The sequence below is a fragment of the Eucyclogobius newberryi genome, unplaced genomic scaffold (genome assembly GCF_026437365.1).
Source record: "Eucyclogobius newberryi isolate DKJ021-1_F unplaced genomic scaffold, fEucNew1.0.hap1 SCAF_1, whole genome shotgun sequence".
Lineage (NCBI taxonomy): Eukaryota > Metazoa > Chordata > Actinopteri > Gobiiformes > Gobiidae > Eucyclogobius > Eucyclogobius newberryi.
In genome coordinates this window covers 25,625,905-25,650,214 of record NW_027315723.1, presented here as the reverse complement: position 1 = coordinate 25,650,214, position 24,310 = coordinate 25,625,905, and the positions used below count along the sequence as shown (strand labels likewise).

Genomic DNA, 24,310 nt, shown 5'->3' with positions numbered 1-24,310 from the left:
GTTTCTCCTCCATTTGTCCTCCCAGTGGCAGATCGGGCGAAGGAGAAATAAATTGGAAAAAGAGAATAAATCAATGTTAAACTGAACACCAGCGAGACCTCGAAGCCTTGAGATTTTCGCACACACACCACGTTTAAAAAGGCATCCAGGGAAAAGACTTTTTATCATAACTCATACCAACTAGATCGTGCTGCGGCGGAAAACTCATCACAAATGGTTAGAGGAATACCATCAAAACTACCGAAATAAGATAAATTATACTTATGATGGTTAAAATACAAAGAAGTGTTGTGATACCTGCTTTTGTTCAACTCTGATGGGACGTATTTTAATGCCACAACTTATAACTTGGGACGTTCTCTTGTAATTGTCTAATGTCTCAACAAACTATTGCAGAAATGGATCTGATATAATTGCTAAATCTAAGTCTAGTTGGCTGTAAAAGTAATATTTGTACATGTATGTTGCAGCAAATTGTTCTGCTGTATTTCTTTTAACATCAACCTGTCCAGGAAATCAGGTTATTATGTTAAAATACCTGGAATTTACAACAGGAAAATAATCCATGATTGATTAATCTTCTGTTTATTTCTGTGCAGGTGAAGGAAGCTCATTATGGGCTATATTTGGGGTTCATCTCAAACATTCACATCTTTGTGCAGTGGGAAAATCCTGGAGAAAGTCTGACACAAGAACGCCATTCCCTCTTTAGCAATTGCAACATGTTTGAGTGCTGCCCTATATGAGTATTTATTTAGTAATGTTTGCATAGATATGGTCCACCTTTTCATAATGTTGATATGCCTTTCATGTGTCTCACTTTAGTCCTGATGTAGTTCAGGTTTAGTTCCAGGATTAGTCTGAGTTTAAAGTCCCAAAAGTGTGTGTGCACCCTGAGTCTAACAGTTTTTTAATCAAGTAATAATAGTTCTAGGATTATAAGGATTTGTATGGACGGAAAATTGAGTGCTTTAGCTAGACTTTTGGGATTGACTCTTTTCATCTACCTTTCGCTTATGTAGATGCTGTTTACTTTATATGCAAGGTTATAACAAGACACTTTTACGGCGTGTCTTTAGTCGACCAAGTATTTCAGTTACATCCCTTGTTAATAATTCATTCACAATTCCTTTTCTCAAAACCTCTCATCAAATCATACCGGCACCTGACTTGCAGCAGCTACTCAGTCTTTTGTAATTAAATCTGATTTTTGACACTGTAATCTGTATCTTTGTTGCTAGCTCCAGATGGCGGTGGAGGAGCAGAAGGAGGCTATAGATTGGGATTATAGTACGTTGGAGGAAAGGCTCTTCCCAGTGTTTTCTATTCACCCCCTAAGTCCTCTAAAACCTCTTCATCACTTCAGAGAGCCGCCAGCCCAGATCTGATCTAATATCTAGTGTGTGTGTGCCTAGTGAACACTTACACCTAAAGAATGAGGGAGCTATATATTTGACTGTGTTGGTACTGCTCTCTGAAGGGTTGTTTGGGGCTGCGCTGGGCAGGTTGGGCTCTTTGGTAAGGTGGTGGGGGTCTGTGGGTCTCGCATTCAGATGTAATTAGCCCGGACAATGGCTTGGTTAAAGCTGGAATCCTCAGAGTCCTCTTTGCCTTTGAATGTGCGGCCAGTTGTGGAGGAATGGCTATTATCTCGGTGTGTCCAGCAGCATAAAGGATCCCCCCTGCCCCAGTTTGGCCCAAGGAGTGGAGGGTTCCCACAGGGGGAGGGACAGGGGGCTGCTAACACACTGGTCCACATAGAAAGTGAACCAAATATAGAGGCTCTTAAAAGGCTTCACCTGCCACTGCAACTGTTATTCCATTCAAATGTTTACGCAACACACGTGTCCGGGTGTATACCTGTTCACACTGACATGAATATATCCACTCTGCAGACTGAAAATAGAACATGTCAAAAGCAGAACTCAGTGCATTTCATGGTTTTGTTGTTTTGTTTCTGTCATAAATATCTGATTGAGAGTGAGGGCCGCACACAGGGACACTCAAGCCCATTAGACTTGCCAAGAAATTGAATCTTTACAGCACCGGGGCCATATAATTACTGCTAATTTAATGCTTACATTCTCAATCATTAACTCCTTGTGTTGAATACAGAAGAAAGTGCAGAGCTGGTGTTGCTGATATTTACAGTGAACATAGTCCTGTCTTAATTAACAATGAGCACTTTGTCTTGTAAGAACAGGACTCGCATCGTTTATAGGTTATTAAGTCCCATAATTGGACGGCCCATAGTTTGCATATTAGTCTATTAGGGTAATATGTTGTACCTGTCTTAATACACGACTTGCCAGAGCCCCTGGCGACAGATTTGGTAATTCTCAGAATTAAACCCCAATCATACACCCATGTACTTTCTATCTCCATAATTCACTGTGTCACGTTATGTCCACATTTGCACCTGATCAAACTGTTTATTGATTAACCCATCACTCACAACATAACCATGTCCTATTAGGTGTCACTCTTATCCAATCAAAACAAGATGTAAATAGTATGCCCACGTGTCACAATAATATGGCTGTTTAATGGTGTAACAAGAGAGGCTTTGATCCTTCCAGAATATGTTTAACCACCTAATATCTGTGCTATTACACCACCAGTGACCCACTTTGAACCAATACAATTAGGCCTCCACCTTCTAAATGCCAGTATTTGCCAAAGTAGAGGTAGGGACCCCCTGGGTCTCAGAGGCATTCAGGGCTAAGCAGAATCAGGGCTAATTTAATGTCATTGTTTTGTTAAAACAGGGGTTTCAGTGGTTGTGTGTGTTTGTGTTTTAATGACAAAATAATATTACAAGAGTTTTGGGAAAGGCACGTAAGCAGGTGGACAGAGGGTCATTTTTCCTTCTGTTTTTCCTCGAGCCCAGTGCGCACCATCACATACTCCTCACGGCTGTGACGTGGGTGGTGTAGTCCCATTGAATATTCGCCATAGCAACGGGGCAGGGCCCTGGAGCACGCGAGCAGCTGGAGACTGAGCTTCATCATGTGACTCTGTGAAAGTTTAGAGAGAAGTGCCTCCAGGGGCTCGTGAGCTTTGGCTGGTCACTCCGAGTGGTGCGCATCTTTTACGCAGGACGCACGGAGAGACACGGACCCAGATCAGACTGCGGGACCCGTGGTTTGGAGTTCTCTTTTCCAGGAGCGCTCGTGTGCTATGCTCGTATAGTTGGGAGAGTGATTGGGGTTCAGTACAATCTCCCGTGACCAATGAGCGGGGTGCTGTCAGGGGTAACCACATCTGTCAAGCGTTCTCGGCCAATAAAGAGCGGCGCGAGGCGGACCACAGGTGCGCGCCTCTGCGTCCCTTGGCACTGCGCCCGGAGATGCTGAGAGAGACGTGAGGCTGCCCCGTGGCGCGCACAGAGTTCCTCCTTTAAGTCAAGCTGCCTTTGGGCCAGTATCACAGTCCAGCCCCAGTTTGGTCCCTACCGGTGATGGCGACTGCCACGTCCAACCACTACGGTGTACTGAGCCCCGGCAGCGCGCCGCCGCCGCACTCTGAATCCGGGAGCCTACAGCAGGCGGCCGCGTACAGGGACGCGCACAGTTTGCTCCACAACGAATACGGCACGTTACCGGGACACGCGCACCAGTGGATCACGGCGCTGCACGCGGACAGCGGAACGCCGTGGCCACACAGTCCTCTCTCGGACCAGGACGTAAAGCCCGTTCTGCACGAGGGCGAGCGCAAGGAGCTGCAGACCCCCAACAATCTGCAGCAGCAGCAGCAGCAGCAGCAGCAGCAGCAGCAGCAGCAGCAGCACGCGCATCATGATGCCAGGACATGGCGCAGCGGTGCGAGTTCCACGCATATAGCCACCATGGCGACCTCTGAGCAGAGTCTGGTGTACGCGCAGTCCGGCTTCAGCCTCGTGCCCCCGGGTGACCAGGGCTCCATGCACCACGCGCTGCGGGACGACGAGCAACACAGCCACAGCCCGCAACTGAGCGATCACGGCCCGCACTCGCACCACCAGCAGCATTCGGGCCAGGACCATTCTGACGAGGACACGCCGACCTCGGATGAGCTGGAACAGTTCGCCAAGCAGTTTAAACAGAGGCGCATCAAACTGGGGTTCACGCAGGCGGACGTGGGCCTGGCACTGGGCACGCTCTATGGAAACGTCTTTTCTCAGACCACTATCTGCAGGTTTGAGGCTCTGCAGCTCAGCTTCAAAAACATGTGTAAGCTCAAACCGCTGCTGAACAAGTGGCTTGAAGAGGCTGACTCCACGTCGGGCAGCCCCACCAGCCTGGACAAGATTGCGGCACAGGGACGAAAGAGAAAGAAGCGCACCTCCATCGAGGTAGGGGTCAAAGGCGCACTGGAGAGCCACTTCCTCAAGTGTCCAAAGCCCGGGGCCGCGGAGATCAACTCTCTCGCGGACAGTCTGCAGCTGGAGAAGGAGGTGGTGAGAGTCTGGTTCTGTAACCGGCGACAGAAGGAGAAGAGGATGACCCCCGCGGGGGGCCCTCTCCCGGGGACAGAGGACATGTATGGGGACACTCCCCCTCACCATGGAGAACAGACTCCTGTGCAGTGACCACTGTGGGCACAATGTGCCTCTGTTCTCTGGATCTGATCGCCCCCGGGAGGCCTGAACCGGACTCAGGAACCGCGCGGCACTGACGCAGAGCCGCTGTGGGGCTCGTGCAGGAGCTGATGGAGGGGCTGTGGAGAGGAACCAAAACAGGCTGAAATGCTTTGTTTGAAAGACAGGCTCGTGCCATGTGTATAATACAGAAGACTGTGCACCAGGCAGTGCTTTGAGTTTATGGCGTAACCACGCCATCTTCTTCATTCTCTTCATAATTTCATCCACAACAAAGCAACAGGGGTCTGCAGCGCAGGCTCAGGAGCAGAAACTATTTGAATCATGAACCTATTATTATTATTATTATTATTATTATTATTATTATTATTATTACTATTATATATATATATATATATATATATATATATATGTATTATTAAACTAGGTTATGGCCTAGTTTTGCGTATGATATGACTAAAACAATAATAAAACAAAATAAATACTTTAAATACTTTAAATAATAATAATAATACTAATAATAATAATAATAATAATAATAATAATGATAATAATCGGTTGTGCAGACGTCTCTTGTCTGTGGCCTGTTTACACTGTGTTATTATGTTGATCCTAAAGCTGTGAGACCTGAGACTGTCTTGCTGGAGACAAACTCCAGCTCATCTTGCCTTCCTTTGCTAATAATAATGATATCAGTAACTCCACCTACACCAGCGCTGGCCACACAGGCTGCTCTGCTCTTACTGTGTCTGATGAACACTGTTCGTGGGATGTATTTACATTCGTGTATGGCTTCGTTTGTTCATTCGTGTGTTTTATCTGTGAGTTTGTGCCAACGCACAACGTGTTGTTGTGCCACCTTGATGCTGTGATGGAGGCTGACCTGATGGTGGAGGTTATTGGCAGATTCTGTAGTCATTGAGACGGTTAAACCTAATTGAAGGATGGGAGAACCTGGACTGATTGATTAGGGCCTCTCAGAATGTATTTGACCAAAAGGGAGCATATTGTGCGCAAAATGCGCAAAACTAATTTTACTCACATTTTGTAATTGCATATTTTATTTTTTAATATATTTCAAAATTGTCTTTATTTTAAATGCCCTAAAATTAATTATTTCTGCCATTGCCACTTTCTCCTCTCCATCAGTGGAACTTTAAGGTTGAAATAAACCAAACAGAAAAAAAAGATTGACCTGAAATCTGTGACTTCACCAAGAGTAAAGGAAAATAGCAATTGCACAATTTCTAAATGCTTTTTGTCATTAAATCGTATTTGTATATACAATTGCAGTATTTGCAAGTTATTTTATGTGTGAATTAATATATCTTATATAATATCATCCATCGTTTTGGGTTTTACGCGTTTGAAAATCGCATTTGTTCCAGGAATATATCCTACTATATCGTGCTGTTTCTAAAAGTCAATGCTAGTGTATGAATTATTTAAAAACGGATAGCTGCTTGTTATTTTTCACACTTTTACACTAATAACCTATTTTCACTGTTTGCCCAAGGCAGATGCGAGCAAAGTTTGGAGAGAGAAAAAAAGTACAAGCAAACAATTCTAGATATGACAGTTTCATAACATTTAAATAGCGCATCAGTGGCAATAAACAACAAACAATCCATTTCATGTACAGCTGTAGTCGTATTTAGTCATATTTATTTAATTTGACTGCACACACCTCTCTCCTCTAAATACTGCACATTTTGGTCACTATAAGAGATGCACTAGTCATCTGGCGCCCTCTCGTGGACGTGAGCAGAAACACAACCAGTTCAAGCACCCATTTATGACGTAATCAGCTGCACGCTTTCATGATAGGTTGTTTTAATAACATTTGCATTATATTCATATAAATATAATTTGTCTCGAATACAACAGTAAACTAAAGTTGGTGTAATCCCTCATTCGTCCAGGAGTGATCCATTGTAGAAAAAGCTTCAGTTGTATCATCTGGACTCATTTCGACTCTAATCTCAATCTGCAGATCTAGTCTGAGAACTCGGATACTTATCCTACGATCCAACTAAAGTGAACTCAAAAAATGAATAGTATTATTTAAAAAAAAAATGAAATATGGCAAATAACAAAATTCAAATAACAAAATTAATAGCTAAACAGTTCTGAACTTTACATCACTGCAGTGTGCCTTTTTTGCCCTAAACTAAATGGAAAGTGTTGCTTTTGGATGGGCTTCTGGGAAACAAACAAATAAATAAATACTCTGCCAATAACCATAGAGACAAAAATTACTTAGACAAATCCAGAAAAAAAGAATGAAAGGTTAAGGTAATTTCAGTGGGCAACCGTCTGCCCCCCTCTGCATCCTCGTGTTCTAACTGACTGTCTCTTTATTCACAATTTCACACTCAAAACTCTTCTTTCAGTGGTGATGACTCACGGTTCTCTGGCTCTAGGCTCTGCCACTTGGGATTCTTCCACTGCTGCCATTGTTAAATGTGTGCCATAGAAAAGAGAATATCCAGGGATTAAGTTTAATGTCGAGAACTTTATTTCCAGGTACTTGAAGTAGAACATTAGTTCTACTTCAAGTACCTGGAACTTCTAGTACTTCTAGAAGTAGATCATTTTACATTTTATTCGTTGTAAACCTCAATATTGATCTATAACGACTTGATAATAGAAACTGTAGCGGCCAGCGGCCCTGTGCCACCATTAAGACTTAATAATAATATTTTACATGTTTTTTTATTTTTGAAAATTAGCTATAAGAGCACAACATGTCACAGGATTATTCAAATATGCCTGAACCAATCACTCAAAATATACATTTGAAGAAACGAATGTTGAAAAGCACGTTTAAAAGCTCATTAAATTGATTTTGCGTAATATGTCCCCTTTAATATCATCAATATTGCCAAATGGTATAGCATGTTGTTATAATGTTATAGGAATCTTGATTCACTGCAAGAATTATTAGTTAGTTGTTCCGGTATTCCCATTTCAATTCAAAACGTGCTCATCCTCGTGCCTTACAGGTTGTTGTTGCTGCTGCATTGAAGGATGGATCAAATGCCGGGACTGCATTAACTTACCTCAGACCCAGGCAGACCGTAAGCCTTGGTCATGTATTTTCCTGATTTAATTTGTCTGATTTGGACTTTCTCTTGTCTTTGGCTCCTGTGCTGCAGCTCCGACACAGAAGAAAAGGCCAGAAAGTTAATCCTGGCTCATTGTTGGAGGGCTCAGTATTGTCATATGGAGCTAGCACAGAGGGAAGGATTATGGGTAAGATATGAGCCTGGGCCTTTCAGTTTGACAGAAACAGTGGCTATTCAAAATCATTCAATCTTTAGTATTACAGCACCAAAGTATGACATGAAATGTATTGATCTTCATGGGCACATGCAAGTGACAAAGTTAAAGGTCAGATCTGTGGAGAGGCGACCCCGCTCAGTGAGAAAGCGTTTTTGAGCAATAACATGAAAAATAAAAAATGATAAGTTTAATGCCATATTTGGAAAATTCTAGGTAAAGCAATAAGAGACACAGAAAGCATTTTAAAGTAAAAATTACAAAATGAATAATTATGCAACAGGAAATAGGAAGGTTTTTGGATCGCTCATAGAAACCTAAAAAATGTTAAACTCAAAAGAGTCTTTATGTATTGAAAGTATTCAGTGTCTCATTTTGTATTAATTTTTTTTCAATCGCTTTGGCACATTTTTTGAAACTTTTCATAAACCTGGCAAAACCATAGCACATTGTGCAAAAGTATTCACTTCAGTGGCAAACAGGTCAGAATGTTGGAAGACTCCAGTAAAAAGGACACTTTGTGATTAAAATATAAACAGGATCATTTAATTTCCCAATGTCACCGAGACAGAGCTTGAGAAATGTTACATTTTTAGATGTGTGTGTGTTCTCTGTTGTGTGTCTGGACATGGACTATTTGAGCCACTCCCCTCAGGCAGGAGGCCACTCCCCTCAGGGGAGTCACTTTAACCATAATTGAATTACCCACTGCACTGTTCATGTGTAAATTCAGCTGTAAATTTGTACGCCTATTTTCATCTTTTATCTTATAGCCTATTTTTATTTGTATTTTCATCCTATAGCAGATTTGAATTGTTTTTCTTTTTGATTTATATAGGTTGTTTAATCATTGTTCCTTGTTTTATGTTGCACACAATCACCAAAGGAAGTTCCTATGTTTGTGAATTCTGTTCATTGACAATAAACCCTTCCTGATTCTGTCATGTGCCCTGTCACAAAGCGTGTGGTACAATTGCAATCTGTGTTTAAATTATTGTGTTTTAGGTTCTGCAAAAAGTGTGTTGTAGTTTTGATTTGAAAGTTAAGGCTTAAAAATGGATATAAGTTGATGCAGTGTTTGATCCCTGACTGGAAAGTTGTGGAATTCGTGTTAAAAAAAATACCTGTATTACGTAAGTATTTTTTGGAGTGGGCATTGAGTCACCTTGGTCTGACAGGGAAGAGTGACAGTTGAATTGACAGCAATAAAAACAGATCAGAGAAAATATCACAGCTATATTTAATGAAATCTGACGACTAATCCAGTGTCACGCAGCTCATAGGACACGATACATTCATAACATCTTAAGAGCTTTTACATCACAAGATTATTTTTTATGTTATGTTATGTACACTCGGAGTTAGCACAAATAATTCACCACAGACAACAGCAGACAATGTTTATGGCTTCTACCGTAAGTGAAGGATGATTTTTGAGCGACTGCAGGGACACAAGACTTGGAAGGATTAGCGAAGAGTGTTATTTTTTATTTTGGAGAGAGGAGTTACTAATGAAAAGTGAAATACACTTTAATGGGGAAAGTGTCAGTGAATTCGATGGGATAGGGCCATTTTGGATACTAACAACGAATGGTGAGAGACATTTAACAGTGGACAACATGCATTAGACTGGATGGTATGTATTCAAAGGAAGTCAGTTATTGCACTGCACACACCAGTCAAACAGCAAAACCCAAATAAAGTGCAAAATAATCCATGGCACTGGTTACAGTACACAATAAATAAATAAGGCATTAAATGTAGACAACAAATAAATATATTTAAATATAAATAATGTATAAAATATGCTGGCACTGTTGTACAGTAAACGTAATGACTCATGGATGAAACAAGACCAACAGATTTAGTGATATTAACAATACTTTTAAAATTAAACTTCACAAAGGAACAAGCACTGTTTGTTTGGGATAACCTCATTATATTTTAACTATATAAACACTAATGTTGGTCCCAGCAAACAAAAACTTTGGTTAATTTTAAATCTTCACTCTATATTGTCCTCATGTCTCCCATTTAAGCACCATGTTTCTCACAAGTACTTTGACCAATTTCTATTGCACTCCACTGGTTTTGCACAGTAAAAATGTCCTAAATTGACATTGGAGTAAAGATCAAGATAATCACGAACCAGTGTCCTTTCATTAACAAACAGAAGACAACTCTTCTATGCACAGTGAGGACACAAACCTTGTCTGTTCAAAAGAAATGCCCAAAATGTGCAACAGCAGAAGTATGTGCATTTGTTGAATGACAAACTCACACCACATTTGCAGATTACAACATAAACAACCAATGACCCGTATTGCTTAGTCCTATAAACGTAACTCAGTTTTAAAAACTGAAGTTGGCAACAGCAAATTAAACTCAATGAACACCATTGGTCCAAACTATGATCAGGTTTCATCAGCACGTACCAGCCATGCACATTTTTAACATCCAATCAATCTATTTCAACATGATTGTTTCATTCGCCTGAATGTTGGGTGCATCTTACTGAAGGATGTGACTATTGTCAATGATTCAAAATAAACACTTGGAGAAGTTAAGGTAATTTGTGCATATGGCGTATAGTTCGCCTGAACTTTATTTGTGTATAATTGTTCTATTATAAATAAATATATAAAGGCATTTATACAACATACCACCATCATGTCGACAGTATGGAAGTGAGCCAAGTGAAGTTGAACTCTTGTGTCCACAAGAAAAGACAAATTCTGGCACAACAATGACTGTATTTACACTGACGTATTTGCAAGCTATCTATACTATTTATATCTTATATACTTTGAATATCTCTAAGTTTCAAATTGCTCAAATGTACATTGAATTTGTTCTGTACAGTGGTCTATGTGTCAAGGCGATAGGGTTCAGTTTACACACACAGGCTGGACGGCATAGGGGTCACAGGGTCACATCAAGTTGCCATGGTTACAGCAACATGCCGAGAGTTATACGTTAAAAACTGTGACTGCAGATGGCGTAGTGGAGGAGTTACTCAGCAGTGGCATCATTGACTCCTGATTTTCCAAAAAGACTCATGACCTCTTCCTCTTTTTCCTCCACTGCAGTTGGCTCCAACTCCTTCACCTCCAGCACCGGAAACACTCCAGTCATGCTCTGAGTGCCACCGGAGAGAACAAGCATTCCACCAGCTATCAGAGGTGCTTTGTGTGTCGCTACGTTGCCTACTTTTTCTGCTTCATCAACATTTAAGCTGGTCCATTTCAGAGCACTCAGTGTCCATGTCCGAGTCGTACAGAGAGTGTCCCGTCGGGTCGCTGTCCGGAGACTCAATGTCCTTAGGCATGTGGTTTTGTCCAATGTACGCTGGGATGTGGGGGGAGCCGGGGGTGACGGGGGTGGGCGGGTCGTCCTGCAGGAGCGAGGAGGAGTCGGAGCGCGAGTACAGGCCCAGGTCGGGGAGTCTCGTATGGGAGTCACTGCACTCTGTTGTGTCTGTGTAGTAGAAGTCCTCCAGGTCCACAAACCATTCGGGCCAATATCTCCGTCGGATACGCTCACAGTACATGGCCAGGTTGATGAGCTCACCTGCGAATAAACAGATAATTTCTAATATTCACTAAGTGATCAATATACAATGTACAAGGACAGCTTCAAATGAAATGATGTGGTGAAAAGAGGATTTACGTTGTACTTGTGTCGAAACAGTCTGACACACAAGAGGAACAATCATCTCAACACTCATTTGGTGGCCTGCTTTAACTAAAGGCAAAATCAAATGTTTTTTCCCCCCTCATTTTTGTCATGATTAGCTACAAACAATTATAGCAACAGTATCTTCAATTTGCAAAGTGGTTGTGTAGGAACTATCCTATTCAAATGGTCTTAGTAACTTCACCCTAATACCCCGGGCATCTGGCATACAATATTTGGTTTGCAATGAAACTCCAAACGGAAACAAAGGAAGCAGTCAAACAGACATAAATGTATAGTAATGATCTAGGGTTTGTCTTAGTTTGTGTGTAATCCTACTTCAGACCTGGTTTAGAACTGGTGGTACATGAGAGCCAAATGTTTTTCGAGGTGGTATTTTGTATGAATACATATGATGGTGGCTTTTGGATGTCGAAAATATATATATACATACACATATATACAGTGTTGTACCTGAATGCGTTCATTGAACGAAAGTTCATGAACGTGTTCATAATTTTGGTGAACGTGAACTGAACGAAGGCTATAACTGCTGAAGAACGATAATATGAACGCGTTCATTCTGGTGTCTGTGAACGGCACCTTCGTTCTTTTTATTTTCGTTCAATAAAGTGTCAGATTTCTAGAGACTTCCAGGCAAAAAACACACCGTTAAGTTGCCCAAAAAGAGCCTGTGTCTGGCAAGTGTGAGAGCTCTGAAGTTGTAGAGGCGATAGATCGCAGAGACAGAGATTTCGCGTGTCGCACCGCACTGCACATCAAAACAAAAAGCAGCACGGACGCGACTGCAACGTGTGGTCACAGAGCAGCAGGAGTCGCCCTTCTACGACCAGTTATGTGAGTTTCATGATAAGGTCGGTGAGGATGGGAACAATCTAACATTTCTGTGCAAACTTTGCCCAGCAAGTTTCCCTCATGTTTTTGAGAATATATTGTGGGGCTGAAAGCTGCAACTGCTGCTAGTGTGGTGCTGAATGGACAGCAACACATGAGGGAACTCTGTCCCTTCAATGTGAATGTAAATTCTGGTTGTGTAAGGATTAAAAATTGGATATGAAGATGAAATCTGACACATATTTTCAGCAATAAACTAATAAAATATTTGCTGCCTGTGGTTGTATTATCAAAATGAGTGGCCGCTAACCTTTGATGAGTTGCTCAGGTCTGGATCCCGGAAGCGTCCACATGGCTGGAGCAAGGTGACTGAACACTGTCACATCCACGGATGTCATTATGGAGCCCATAAGGTACTTTTTGGTACCTATAAATACAAAGAGACATATATATTAACATTGATGTGATATACCTGAATAAAACTCAACATTCTTGAATCTAGACTATTCTAAAATGATTACTGTTGATATGTCTATCTTCCCTTTTTCCTATGTAGCTGCCCTGTGCTTTATAACTGTGCAATGTTCTACAGCTGAGCAACAATGCATGCGTCATAATTCAATCATGTTTTTTTCCAAAATAGCTCAAGGGGAAAGACAATCTAGTCTGGAACTCTCAAAACCCCCACAGGAGATCTGTAATGAGTTGCTTTTTGTTACAAGTTCTGCTCTATTTTTGAAGGAAGCTCAGGACTTTATTCCTTGACTTAAAGGTGGAATGGACGATTTTTTCCAGCAAATTTTTTATCATATTTCCTCGTGGCGTGGATAAATCATTTGTCCTGCCACGTATCAATCATAAAACGCACCTATCGCTCACCTGCAGCCGCGTACGGTTCGTCCCCACGTTTCCACGTGCCTAAGCGCATGGATCTATCATAATATAGTTCCCTCAGTGTACGGGGCAAAATGAAGACGGAGAAAGACAGTTCGAGCTGACGCAGAAGTGGACAGAAATCTACGGGAGACGAGCGATGTGATGCGCTCCGTTGCGCTAATAAACAAACGCACGTGTGTGTTGTATCAGTCCTCACGGGGGAGTGCGCATGCGCACTTCCGCCTGCGTTCTCAAATCGCCGAAAAATCGTCCATTGGCCTTTAAGACTAAATATGTTTTTATATGTTTAATTGTTTTGGCATTATTTACAGGGTAGTTGTAGTGTGAAATGTGGAAGGAGAGGATAAAGACAATCAGTCAATGTGGTAACAACCACATTTACAACAAACCACTGCACCAACGGCAAGCACTAATTTAAACATTATTTTAATCCATTTTACCCCATAGTATTTTAGATATTTTTAGTGACATTAATGGATTAGTAAAAGCAAATTGTATCAACTTCAATTAAATTAAATTGAAAAAATCTGGCTTAAATGAATTCAATATTATAACCAAAATATTGTATTGAATTCTGTATTAAATATATAAATGCTTTAAGTATTTTATGTCTCGTGCAGTTTTCTTGGCGCTTACCTAGCAGCGTCGCGAGCGTGCGCATGTCTCTCTCCATCAGAGCATACACTTCCTCTTTAGAAAAGCGCCCGATCCCATGTCCGTACATCTCCCGCTTCACGATGCCTCCGGTCAAGTGACTCAGGATCCACTTGAGGATGTCACTCAGTGGCCCGCTCACCGACAGCATCTTCTGGGTCTCCTCCAGGTTGTCCACCCACTGACAGTACGCTATGGTCCTGGGACACAAGTTACAACCATTTTACATTGTATTTCTGGTACTTGTACAGTTTACCAGTAGAAGGTACCAATATAGTCTCTCAAAAACCATAGGTTTGAAAGCTACAGACAGATATTAAGTTCAGGGGCCTTACACTATCGATTTTCACTTTCGCACCAACCCATTATAGGCAATTTAAACCCAAAGACCAATCACAATCAGGAGGTAGCAAAATGTAGATCTTAACAAACTGTGGTTCGAGCTCAGCTCGAACCACAGTTTCTGAGCTTTTATTGTCAGATACTTGAATCATAATAACATTGTTTTCTCTTGACTATATGACTATATACAAAATGGACATTTATGGATTATTATTATTTATAGATTATTATTATTATTATTATTATATTATTATTATTATTATTATTATTATTATTATTATTATTATTATTATTATTATTATTATTATTATATGGATTTATTTTACCCAGAAACAATATTAGTCCCACTGTTATGGCCTAAAACCAATATATTTAAAAAAAATATCGATATAATTATTTCATTATCTATGGCAAGGCCTACAATTTAGGTTAGACTGTAGTTACTGTAGGTTCACAAAGTACGGAAAGTACCTTTAGCAACAAATTGAACAAAGGTTTTCTTGGCTATAATATAATTTGTGGTCCTTTTAGACACATGAATACATCCTCCAGTACCGATATTAGCACCGATATATCGCCCATCCCTGGACGCAACTCCAAATGCTTTGATCACCTGAAGTTAACAAGAGATCCTTTATAGCAGTTAATCTATGTTATACACCTGTAATTGATGTCAAAAAGTAACAAACCCCAAATCATATCCATGTAATCCCAAATACAATACACATCCAACAGAGTGGACAATCCAACAGAACAAGTATTTCCCTAAGGGGGAAATACTTGTCTCTTCTTACCAGTAGAAGTGTTCCTCCACCATTTTGGTAATGGCTCGAGACATGGCGACCTCCTGTGGTGTGAGGCTCTTGTTCAGACTCGCACCCAGACGTTCCTCCAGAAAATCAATGATAAACTCTGTACCAAACACCTGCTCTCTGTTGTACTCGATCCACGGCATCTTTCCTTGTGGCGAGAGCTTCCCGTCAAAGTAGTTCTGAAAAAAGTACAACAAAATCACACAATCTTAGCTGCTCACAGTTAAAAGAATATCTGTTTTGACCTGGTTTCTCGTTAATAACTCTATAAATATGTGTGTATTCACATGAAGCAAAAAGTTACATAAAGCTCGATGTCTTTTCTGTCAGCAAAAAAAGATGAAATATTTGTTCTCACAGTGAAAGTCCAATCATTTTTCAAACGCTGAGGCACCATTGTTGTCAGATGAAAGGACTTCACACCACAAGGTCTTATGGTCAGTTTGTGGACCCAATTTTCTACAAAGAATGACAAGGTTCAACATTTGTGATTGTGACATTTGTTATAGCTTTCAAAACCCTTTGCCAATAGAATTATGAAAGTCCCCTCCATCTGAAATAGTAAATCAGGAGTCTACAATGCCCTGAAGGCAGCCTATTCATGGGGACAGCTTCCTGTTCTATGTAACATTTTGATGACTTTTTCTCATTCAAAAGAGTTCACATTTTGTTTTAAATTAATAATTCCTGTAGCAATGGCCCTATTTTCGCATCATTCTGAAACTCATGGATTGGCTAAAACTTTTAATATGTGTTTTATGGACATGGGCACATACTTTGTAGGGTAGGTCCACCATGCGGAGGTAGGTCTCCATCTTAAGGCAGAAAGGGGACAGAGACGGAGCACCAGATTTGGGCCTGGAGAACTGGTGGAGAATAATGGCGTCCTTAGAGTCCAGCTCTTCCTCTTTCCTGTGTAGATAAAGAATGCCAGCACTGTGAGAAAATGACTGTGGTTTATGGGCAAATGTGGCAGCTGCTGATACAAACCAGCAGCAATTAAAAAGAAAAATGACAATTTGTATAAGAATTACAAAGATGCTAGATGCAAAAGGTTTAGTTTATCAAGCCATCCAAGTCTGCAATTGTTTAAATTACTGTTACTGTAGTGTATTTCTATAGCACATTTCCACCTTCAAGGTACTCAAAGCGCTTTACTAGGCAATGTAGGTGAAGTGTCTTGCCTAAGGACACAACCACATTGCATCTAGCCCTTGAGATGCAGCATATCATTTAAACTAAACTGGCTAAACTGATATACAAACTATCTCCATTTCAGAACATGTCTAAATTACAGCAGGTGGTTTTCATAATAAGATATTTAAATGATAATAATAATGCCAAGAATGATCTAGGGCCATTAAATATCATGTTGTTTTCAGAGAAGATTGTGTTACTTAAATGGATGTGTTTCTTCTTGCAGCAGCTGCATAGAGCAGTAATCATGTTTATTGGGACATTCTATCTGTGAAATGAATTAGATGATTGAATTCAAATGAGGTACAACATGCTCATATATAGTAAAATAACATTGTTATACATGGTGTGGACAGAATAGATATTTTACTTTCAATGAATGAACATGATCAAGATATTCGAGTAGTATAAACATCACTATCCAACATTTGGTTTAGGTGATTAAAGAATAAAGATTATTTGTTATTTACATACCAAAGCCAGGGACAATTTTCAATGACAAGTAGAACATTGTCCTTAGATAACACTCTGTCCACAGCGTTGCCCTTATGTATACTGTCATTCATATTTTATATGCTTTATGCAAGTACCCCAGTTACTCCCTGTCATGTAATGGTGCCAAAAGCATCAAACTGTATGTAATATGTAATGTTTATTGAGATTCTCTGTGTGAGTCTATATCTCTGAAGAGTAACTGGGACATTTAAAATGAGTAATATAATGATCTGCAGCCAGAGCAGCTCTAGCCTTGGCCCGATTGATTTTGCCCTTTAAGTATTTTTAGTTCAAAGAAAAACTGCAATGTCACAATAACATCCTCCTAGAGCGAGGGAATTCAGCATGCACGGGTAGTCAGGGATGCTACTGTGACAATCAAATGCTAGATACAAACATGTGAGCGCCTCACACGAGCTCATGTGATAGAATCACAGGAGCTGTCCACTGTGGGAAGTGCTGAAACAGACAAACAGCCTCAGGGAGCTATCCATTACAATGTAGTGCTGCAACTCAAAGCTGTTTTTGATGCAGTAAAGCCTGTCTGTTAGACACAAAAGCACGAAGAAAAAGGCCCTTAGCCGAAGGGAAAGTGAAATAACAGCACTGTGACTGAACCGTTCAGACGATTTACAACATCCTGCTTATGTTTCCGCTCTCACACATAAAGACTGACCACATTAGGCCTATTTCTGATCAAGAGTTCAACCAGGGTTTGATTATGCTCGATGAAAGACCTAATTCAAAACAAATATTTCATTGCTGCATTTAACTGCAATGGTGTCAAAGGAGCAACTATGATTCTGCAATGTCCTTGACATGTACATTCAATGTGACCCTCTGTCAGAAGACATAAATCAATAGTGGCTACAGTGTCATGTGGGACTATACAAGATGAGGTGTCTTAAGGGAATACGCTTGGTCAATAGTGTGATGTTATTATTTGGTTATGTGCTGATTGGTTAAGAGGCCCAATCCTCTTCAACAGACATATAAAACAACAGATTTGGCGTTTAAAAAAGGAACTGAAAATAGGCTGCATGTTGGTGTATGAGGGGGCTGTGCTGGGGCGCTACGTCACATCACAAACCAACCCACTCACGACTCCACAGTCTCGCTCTCTCCCCCGCCCGTTCCTCCTCAGATTGAATAATATCAATTGCAACCCAATGCAAATACAACAACCAGCAGGGAGGGGGAAGAAAGGGGACATAAACAAGGGTTGTTTTTGGCGCACTGAGTCCCAACACCGCCCCGGCCTGGTGAGAGGTTGTTTGTACCTGATGGTCAGCAGTTCATGCAGCAGATAAGCAGCCGCAGCGAGCAGGGCCCCTCCGGTCAAATACAGCGTCTTCCACCAAGAGTCCGAGCCCAGGGCCATGGCGCCGCCGTAGTCCTGCAGAGGCGAGGCGATCACATAGCCGAATAACGAGAGCTGCTCGTCGGAGGCTGCGCCCAGCAAAAGGCCGGTGAATGAGGACAGGCCCTGATTATCACCAAATTCAAGCACGAACGAGCGCGTACAGGCGAAGCCCACACGCCAGTACATGCTCCAGGCTGCGTCCGGGCTCTGTGCGCCTCTCGGTGGCAGCTCGCGCCTGCATCCGAGGCGGGGGGCTTCATGAGTCCGAGGCGGGCGTCCCGGGCGAGGGGCAGAGGGGACAGAGGGCGAAGGGGAGCAGCATCCCGCCCGTCCGAGTCTGTCCCCGCAGCGGGGTCCTCATCCTGGGCGGCTGGCTCCAAGCTCGGCTCTTTGACGCTTGTGCAGACGTGAGGGAGGGGGCCGTTTCCGGTGCGCTACAATAAAAGACTGGAACCTTCATATAATCCGTTGTTGCACATGGACATCTGAGCATAGCCTGTCCCAGTGACCAAGTTTGCTACTTATTCATATTCGTGTTGCTATATTTTGTCCTATAACCCTACAACTGGTGGTTACTGTACGATATTTTAACGTGATCTATCACAGAATTATTAGGTTGGTTTTATTTTGAAAAACTGTGCGTTCGGGAGTTTCGTAACTTGACTGTTTGTCTGTGTTGTAACTGTGTACCGTGAGTGTTATGAGAAGGTTACTGTGACGTCACGGACACGGTGTAACCATGGATCTATTAGAAGCTCTCTCCAGAGAACTGCACTATGAAGTACACCAGTTATATACTGGGCAGCACAACTCTACAGAAGTGGAGTGAAGTACTGCCACTGCAAAACCAGCTTCAAAGCTCACTTTAAATGTTCTGATTGCTGGTTGCAGAGGGAAGAAGTACCCTTTGCTAATACACCCTTGTGTACATTATACAAAAAACAAAAGACTTAAGAAAATAAAACAATAATCACCATTGCTTTTTACACCAAACATTTTATTCCATAAATGAGCATTACAAATAATTAACAGGTTCAAGTAATAGTTACGCAGTGGAAATGCATTAGGAGTCAGACTGAGGTGAAGCCCTTTTATTGAATCCCCTCACAGGATGATCGTGTAACAGATGGTGCCCATTGAAAGAAAAGCAAAGACTATACAGGTCATTTGTGCTTTTCATCATTAGATTATCCTTTAACATGTAAATGCATCTAATTAATTATTAGTGGATGCATAATCCAGCAGGAAAAGATGTGAAAGTCCTGTTCAAAACATCTGTCACCTGAAAGAGACGTGGTCGTGCTTGAATGAGAGGATTACTGAAACTAGCAGCTTTATTTAAGGCTTTCAAGCACCTTGTTTTTGAATACATCCACACACACAGACACACACAGCTCACAGTTTTACAGCACAAAAATATAGACATCAAGAGGAACGTGGTCAGCTGTATTGCCACAGTTAAATGGATGGCAGAACAGGTGAAACATAAACAAAACTGGACAAATGATAAATGATTTGGCATTTAACATAAACATAAAGCCAAATACTATTTCCTAGCCCACATGTCAATGACTGTGCTGCAAACGCAAATGTGAAGCAAAATGACAGGGGCACTTTCTTCTGAAGCGCATCAACACTCAGCTCATGATTCCAGACAAACGTTTTAATCAAGCAAAAAAAAGATAAAATAATAGAGCTGAAATTATTTACAGAAAGGGCAACGGGGCAAAAACATGATTGAAAAGCTGTTTGTAATTCCATGATCCACCAGCTTGGCCCCTTTGACAGCAGGGTTTTCCAATCACATCACAGTAAACATGGGTCCATTCCTCAACGGCACAGAATCTAACAGACCCCAGTAAAGAAGTCTTAGTCCCTGAGGTTTAATCGCTCGCTCACAGTACATTTGAAGTTTTTTTCCCCCAATCAAAACGAGTTGCCCTTCATTTCATCCCAAATTGGCACTTCCCTCTTACCCCAGATTCCCCCGGGTTTCAGTTCTTGTGTGTAGCAGAGCAGTGTGTGTCGGAGACCAACAATGAGCACGGAGTTGGAGGTGAAGACTTCAGATTTCAGTTGTCAAACATGAACATTTGGCCCAAGAAACATCCACTGTGCAGAAGTAAATGCTGTCAGTCCTTGGCTAAGATTGGCTGTAGGAGTTGCTTTGGTTCCCATTTGAACTCTGATCACTCTCACTGGAGAAATGGAGAGAAGATTTTTGTAAATAATTCTGATTCTGTGGGGAAAAAAAGCATCACTATGAAGCAAACCTTGTTAAATAATATGGTGTTGGGTTAGTGTGAGCCCATGAGTTTACCATTACTGTACACGACGTTTCAGATTTTTGTTGTTGTTGCGTGCACATTTATTACTTTTTATCTTTATATGTTATGGTTCATTTTTACCTGTTGGGAGGAGGCTTGGGCTTTGGCATTTTGTTCAGAACAGCAGCTATTTCCTTACGGTCGTCGAAGTTTTTCCACTGGTCATACAATTTAAGAATAACACGGATAATCTCCAGGATCTAGGGATTATTGGATAGTTGTAAAGTCAGTCATTCAGAAATTTTAGCAAAACAACAACAACATCATTTACTTTGTCCATATCGACTGAAAGTTCTGCGAACCACTGTCTTGCATCTTTCTGCTGCACCACACAGGCAACATGCAGGCAGGCTAAAGAGACAGGAGAGAGGAACTGATCAGGTTACAATCCATAAACTAACTCACAAACAACATTATAAAGCAGTCGAATGTTACGCAGTTGGATAAATCTTACCCAGCGCGATCATGAAGGGAGGATAGAGCAGGCACAGATCGGTCCTGTATGTGTCATTGACTATTCGCCTGGTGGAGAACAATAACAGCATTAACAGCATAAACACCAGGGGGAAAGTCTTCTCAGAGTCTGCGTTCACATTTAAATTGGGCCCATTTCAGTCCTCAGTCCAGTTCTAGTCCTCGTTTAGTCCTGATCTCGTCCAGGTTTAGTTTAGGGTTTAGTTTTGGTTTAGTACCAGTTTTAATGTGGTGAATGTGAAAGCTCTTAGAAAAGGTGAACAAACCCTGAATTAATTTAGTTTTGAATCAAACTGTACCAGGCTAGTGGCAGCAGCATGTCCTCTTGTCCCATGTCCTGCACATACTGCAACAGTGGTCTGTAGGGGTGATACACAATCAAGCAACAATCCTAAAAAAGAAAGAAACATTTTAACAAAAATCTAAACAAATCCTCAGTTGTGTAATAAAAAAGTACTTGCCATCAACTCTAAAAGGTAAAATTCACATTCTAAGATCTGTGAAAACACACATGAAGAAGTTCTCAGTTCAGAAGCAGAACCAGTTTGGTTCATTGGAACAGCTTTATAATATTGTCAGACACAGGGTTAAATAAACACATAAAAAACTATGTACAGCTTCACAGCAAGAAGGTCCTGGGATCAATTCCCGATCGGGCCTTTCTTTGTGGAGTTTGCATGTTCACCCCGTGTCTGCGTAGGTGTCTTACTCCGGTTTCCCCTAATACTAAAGACATGTACCACAGGCTCCTCCCCTCAGTGGGACTTATTAATGTCAGCCTGGGGACTACAGGTGGAAATCAGCACTTGCTACAACCCGGTACAACACATTTCTCCTGATGATGAATGTATATTGTGCACTGTCCCTATCTCAAATAAATCAAATAAAATAAGTATATGGCCTTGCTATGTTTTACCATTAATACAGCAAGAGATAATAGGATAAACCATGTGTGCTGGTGAGACTGACAGCTTGATTTATGAAAAGTTTAGTGACTCACACACTGCATGGCACTATAGTGACATTTGGCACAACATAATGAGTCTGCACTTGCACACGGGTCAAGGTAATCTCTAACAGAACAGACTACTCATCAGAGACGTGTGAACTGTCGTAGTGGAATCTCTCGTACGGCGCTACATCGCCATGGTGATGTACAGTCCAAGTGTTTATAGCGTGTTGTAATTTGCACAAATGTGCTTAACATTACATTACACCACATTGTAAAGAACTCTGATATGTATTGTCCACAACAGGTTGAGAAGTAGCAATGCCAAATGGCATCTTAAAACTTACATGATTCATTCGGTAAGGAAACTCTTTTGGGAAGGCATAGGAGAACCTAGTTTTCACTGTGTGAAGAAGAGAAACATTATTACACAAACAGTTTTAAAAGGTGGTCAAAGTGTCAGAATTGTTCCCACAGTATTACTTACACACAGAGGTTGCAGCAGAGATAAGTCTGGTATTAGAAACTACTCCAAATTCCTAAAAAAACAATTTAATTATTGTGATAAAACTTGAATTGGAATTTAGTTGTAAGAATTTTCTGACCTCGACTTTAGAGGCAAGAAACACACAGGTTGGAGCCATCAGCACTGGATCTATACTTTTCAAAGAGTATCTGGAAGAAAGGTATAACAGTAGTATTATTCCTTTCCAGTAGTGACCGCTCTTGTCAAAGCATTTAGCAATGTTAGCAATGTTCTGCCAGCTTCTACAGGGTGGGCCATACGTTTCCATACAAAAGAAAAATAAACGTTTTATGTTGGACAGCAGTTTTTATTTATATAATGTGCTCTACCTAATAACCACAGTTTTGAAAAAACATATTAATCTTCTAGGGCACCAAAGATAAGACTGGAAGGAAGAAATCTGGGGATCTGGGAGGCCACTCCGTGGGACCACGTCAACCAATCCTATGTATGGGAACTTAGGGCCCGCCCTGTATATTAGTTTAGTCATTTTCTGATGCTATGTCAAATCTTACAACTTCTACAGAACCAACATAGTGTAATGAACTAAAAGTGATGATGTGATACACAACACACGCAAACAGGCAAATAAACGTACGCAAGCACACTTTGGTTAAGTCTTAACTATTTGATTAGTAGTTATATATTTTACACAGCAGGTGTATACTTCCCACTCACCTGGCGTAAAAGCGTTTGAAATAGACTGTCGCAGTAGCAATGACCTGCTGTCTCAGCTTCAGATGTTCCCCTAAGGCCTGGATGACTATTGGGACAAAATGAGGCTTGAATGTCAAATTTACAATCTTATAAGTACTGTACATTTCCGTGACGCAAGAAATATGATCGAAGTAAGAGTGGGCAATGTAGTGATAACAATTGCATTGAGATCATATCTTTGTGACGATCTGATATTTTGGTCATATTGTGATTAACTATTTATCTATTATCTAATGCATTTACAGCTGGATTTAACCAATCACAGTGAAATGTAAACTCCCCAAAGAAGATGATAACTTTATTTACCTTAAAATTAAAAGAAAAATACAACTGAAAAACCTTGAAATTGTGATATGAGAACAAGAAAATTGTGATCTATATATTTTTTTTCCATACTGCCCAAAATAAATAACATGTGGGCCTATGTGCTCTTCTTGAAAATCAAAAGCAGTATTTATATTCGTTTTACCATTGGCAAAGAAAATCTGCAGTTTCCAGTACTCTTCTTCAGACAGAAACTTCAGGTCCTTCTGTCGCTCCTTCATCAGGTCCTGTCTATCCAGCACCCACTGAAGACTGTACAGGATGGTTTGACAAAAATGACCATCTAAACACTTCACGTTAACATAATATACTGGTTTCTATAAAGTGCATTTTCTAAGAAGCTAACGAATAGCAGCAAGCAGTTTCTGCTACTCAGCCTTTCGTTTACGCGTTGATACACCAAGAAACACATTAACACATTCAATTTAGCTACATAATTAGATGTTTAAGTGGTGTCCATTATTTTCTCGACTAAAAACTACTTCTTTTAGCAACAATACTAGTTTGGAGACTGTGCTGTCTCTTTGCACATAAACACCGCTAGCGTTGGGCCTGATGACAAAGGCAAGGAAATAAAGACGCAACAAATTAAAATAAATGTTAAAACTTACTAATGAGAACTTTGCCAGAAGTTTCCTGCCATTGTGTCAAAAATGAGGTAGAAAAATAGCCTTCAAATCTATTTTTATTTACAAAGAAATGGATGCGAGAGTTTTCCCTGACAGAATTGATGGTAACATTGAAAGTCGTCCGGGTAGTAACTGTGCGCAATGCAACTTAAAGGTTCCGTTCTGGCAAACTGCGGTCTTCATACAACAAAATCAAACTAAAATAATAAAACA

At 40.9% G+C, this 24,310-nt stretch overlaps 3 protein-coding genes across 3 annotated transcripts; 1 reads left to right on the top strand and 2 right to left on the bottom strand.

The window, feature by feature from the left end:
- The first annotated feature begins 3,057 nt into the window (after window positions 1-3,057).
- Window positions 3,058-5,866, top strand: pou3f2a (POU class 3 homeobox 2a). Its single transcript, XM_072441234.1, has one exon. The coding sequence runs from the start codon at window positions 3,461-3,463 to the stop codon at window positions 4,568-4,570; it is 1,110 nt and encodes a 369-aa protein (XP_072297335.1). The 5' UTR covers window positions 3,058-3,460; the 3' UTR covers window positions 4,571-5,866.
- A 3,216-nt stretch (window positions 5,867-9,082) lies between these two features.
- Window positions 9,083-18,567, bottom strand: faxca (failed axon connections homolog, metaxin like GST domain containing a). The gene is made up of 6 exons (XM_072441223.1): window positions 18,069-18,567; window positions 15,873-16,008; window positions 15,079-15,275; window positions 13,925-14,142; window positions 12,702-12,818; window positions 9,083-11,431 (listed from the first exon to the last, which is right to left on the bottom strand). The coding sequence occupies exons 1-6, from the start codon at window positions 18,335-18,337 to the stop codon at window positions 11,085-11,087; spliced, it is 1,284 nt and encodes a 427-aa protein (XP_072297324.1). The 5' UTR covers window positions 18,338-18,567; the 3' UTR covers window positions 9,083-11,084.
- Window positions 18,568-19,127: 560 nt separating this feature from the next.
- ccnc (cyclin C) lies at window positions 19,128-24,228 on the bottom strand. The gene is made up of 12 exons (XM_072441211.1): window positions 24,080-24,228; window positions 23,614-23,720; window positions 23,106-23,190; window positions 22,507-22,576; window positions 22,389-22,440; window positions 22,249-22,304; window positions 21,414-21,449; window positions 21,252-21,343; window positions 20,933-21,000; window positions 20,750-20,829; window positions 20,560-20,678; window positions 19,128-20,349 (listed from the first exon to the last, which is right to left on the bottom strand). Exons 1-12 carry the CDS (start codon window positions 24,109-24,111, stop codon window positions 20,295-20,297), a joined length of 852 nt encoding a protein of 283 aa, XP_072297312.1. The 5' UTR covers window positions 24,112-24,228; the 3' UTR covers window positions 19,128-20,294.
- Window positions 24,229-24,310: the final 82 nt, after the last annotated feature.

Coding starts and splice junctions, on each gene's coding strand:
- pou3f2a (XM_072441234.1), top strand. CDS start 3,461: ATGGCGACTGCCACGTCCAACCACTACGGTGTACTGAGCCCCGGCAGC.
- faxca (XM_072441223.1), bottom strand. CDS start 18,337: ATGTACTGGCGTGTGGGCTTCGCCTGTACGCGCTCGTTCGTGCTTGAA. Junction 15,276..15,872: donor TGGTGGACCTACCCTACAAA/GTATGTGCCCAT, acceptor TACTTTTTTCAG/AACTACTTTGACGGGAAGCT. Junction 11,432..12,701: donor ACCTGAGCAACTCATCAAAG/GTTAGCGGCCAC, acceptor GTTTATTCGCAG/GTGAGCTCATCAACCTGGCC.
- ccnc (XM_072441211.1), bottom strand. CDS start 24,111: ATGGCAGGAAACTTCTGGCAAAGTTCTCATTA. Junction 20,830..20,932: donor TCCCTTCATGATCGCGCTGG/GTAAGATTTATC, acceptor CTGTCTCTTTAG/CCTGCCTGCATGTTGCCTGT. Junction 20,350..20,559: donor CCCAAGCCTCCTCCCAACAG/GTAAAAATGAAC, acceptor CCATTTCTCCAG/TGAGAGTGATCAGAGTTCAA.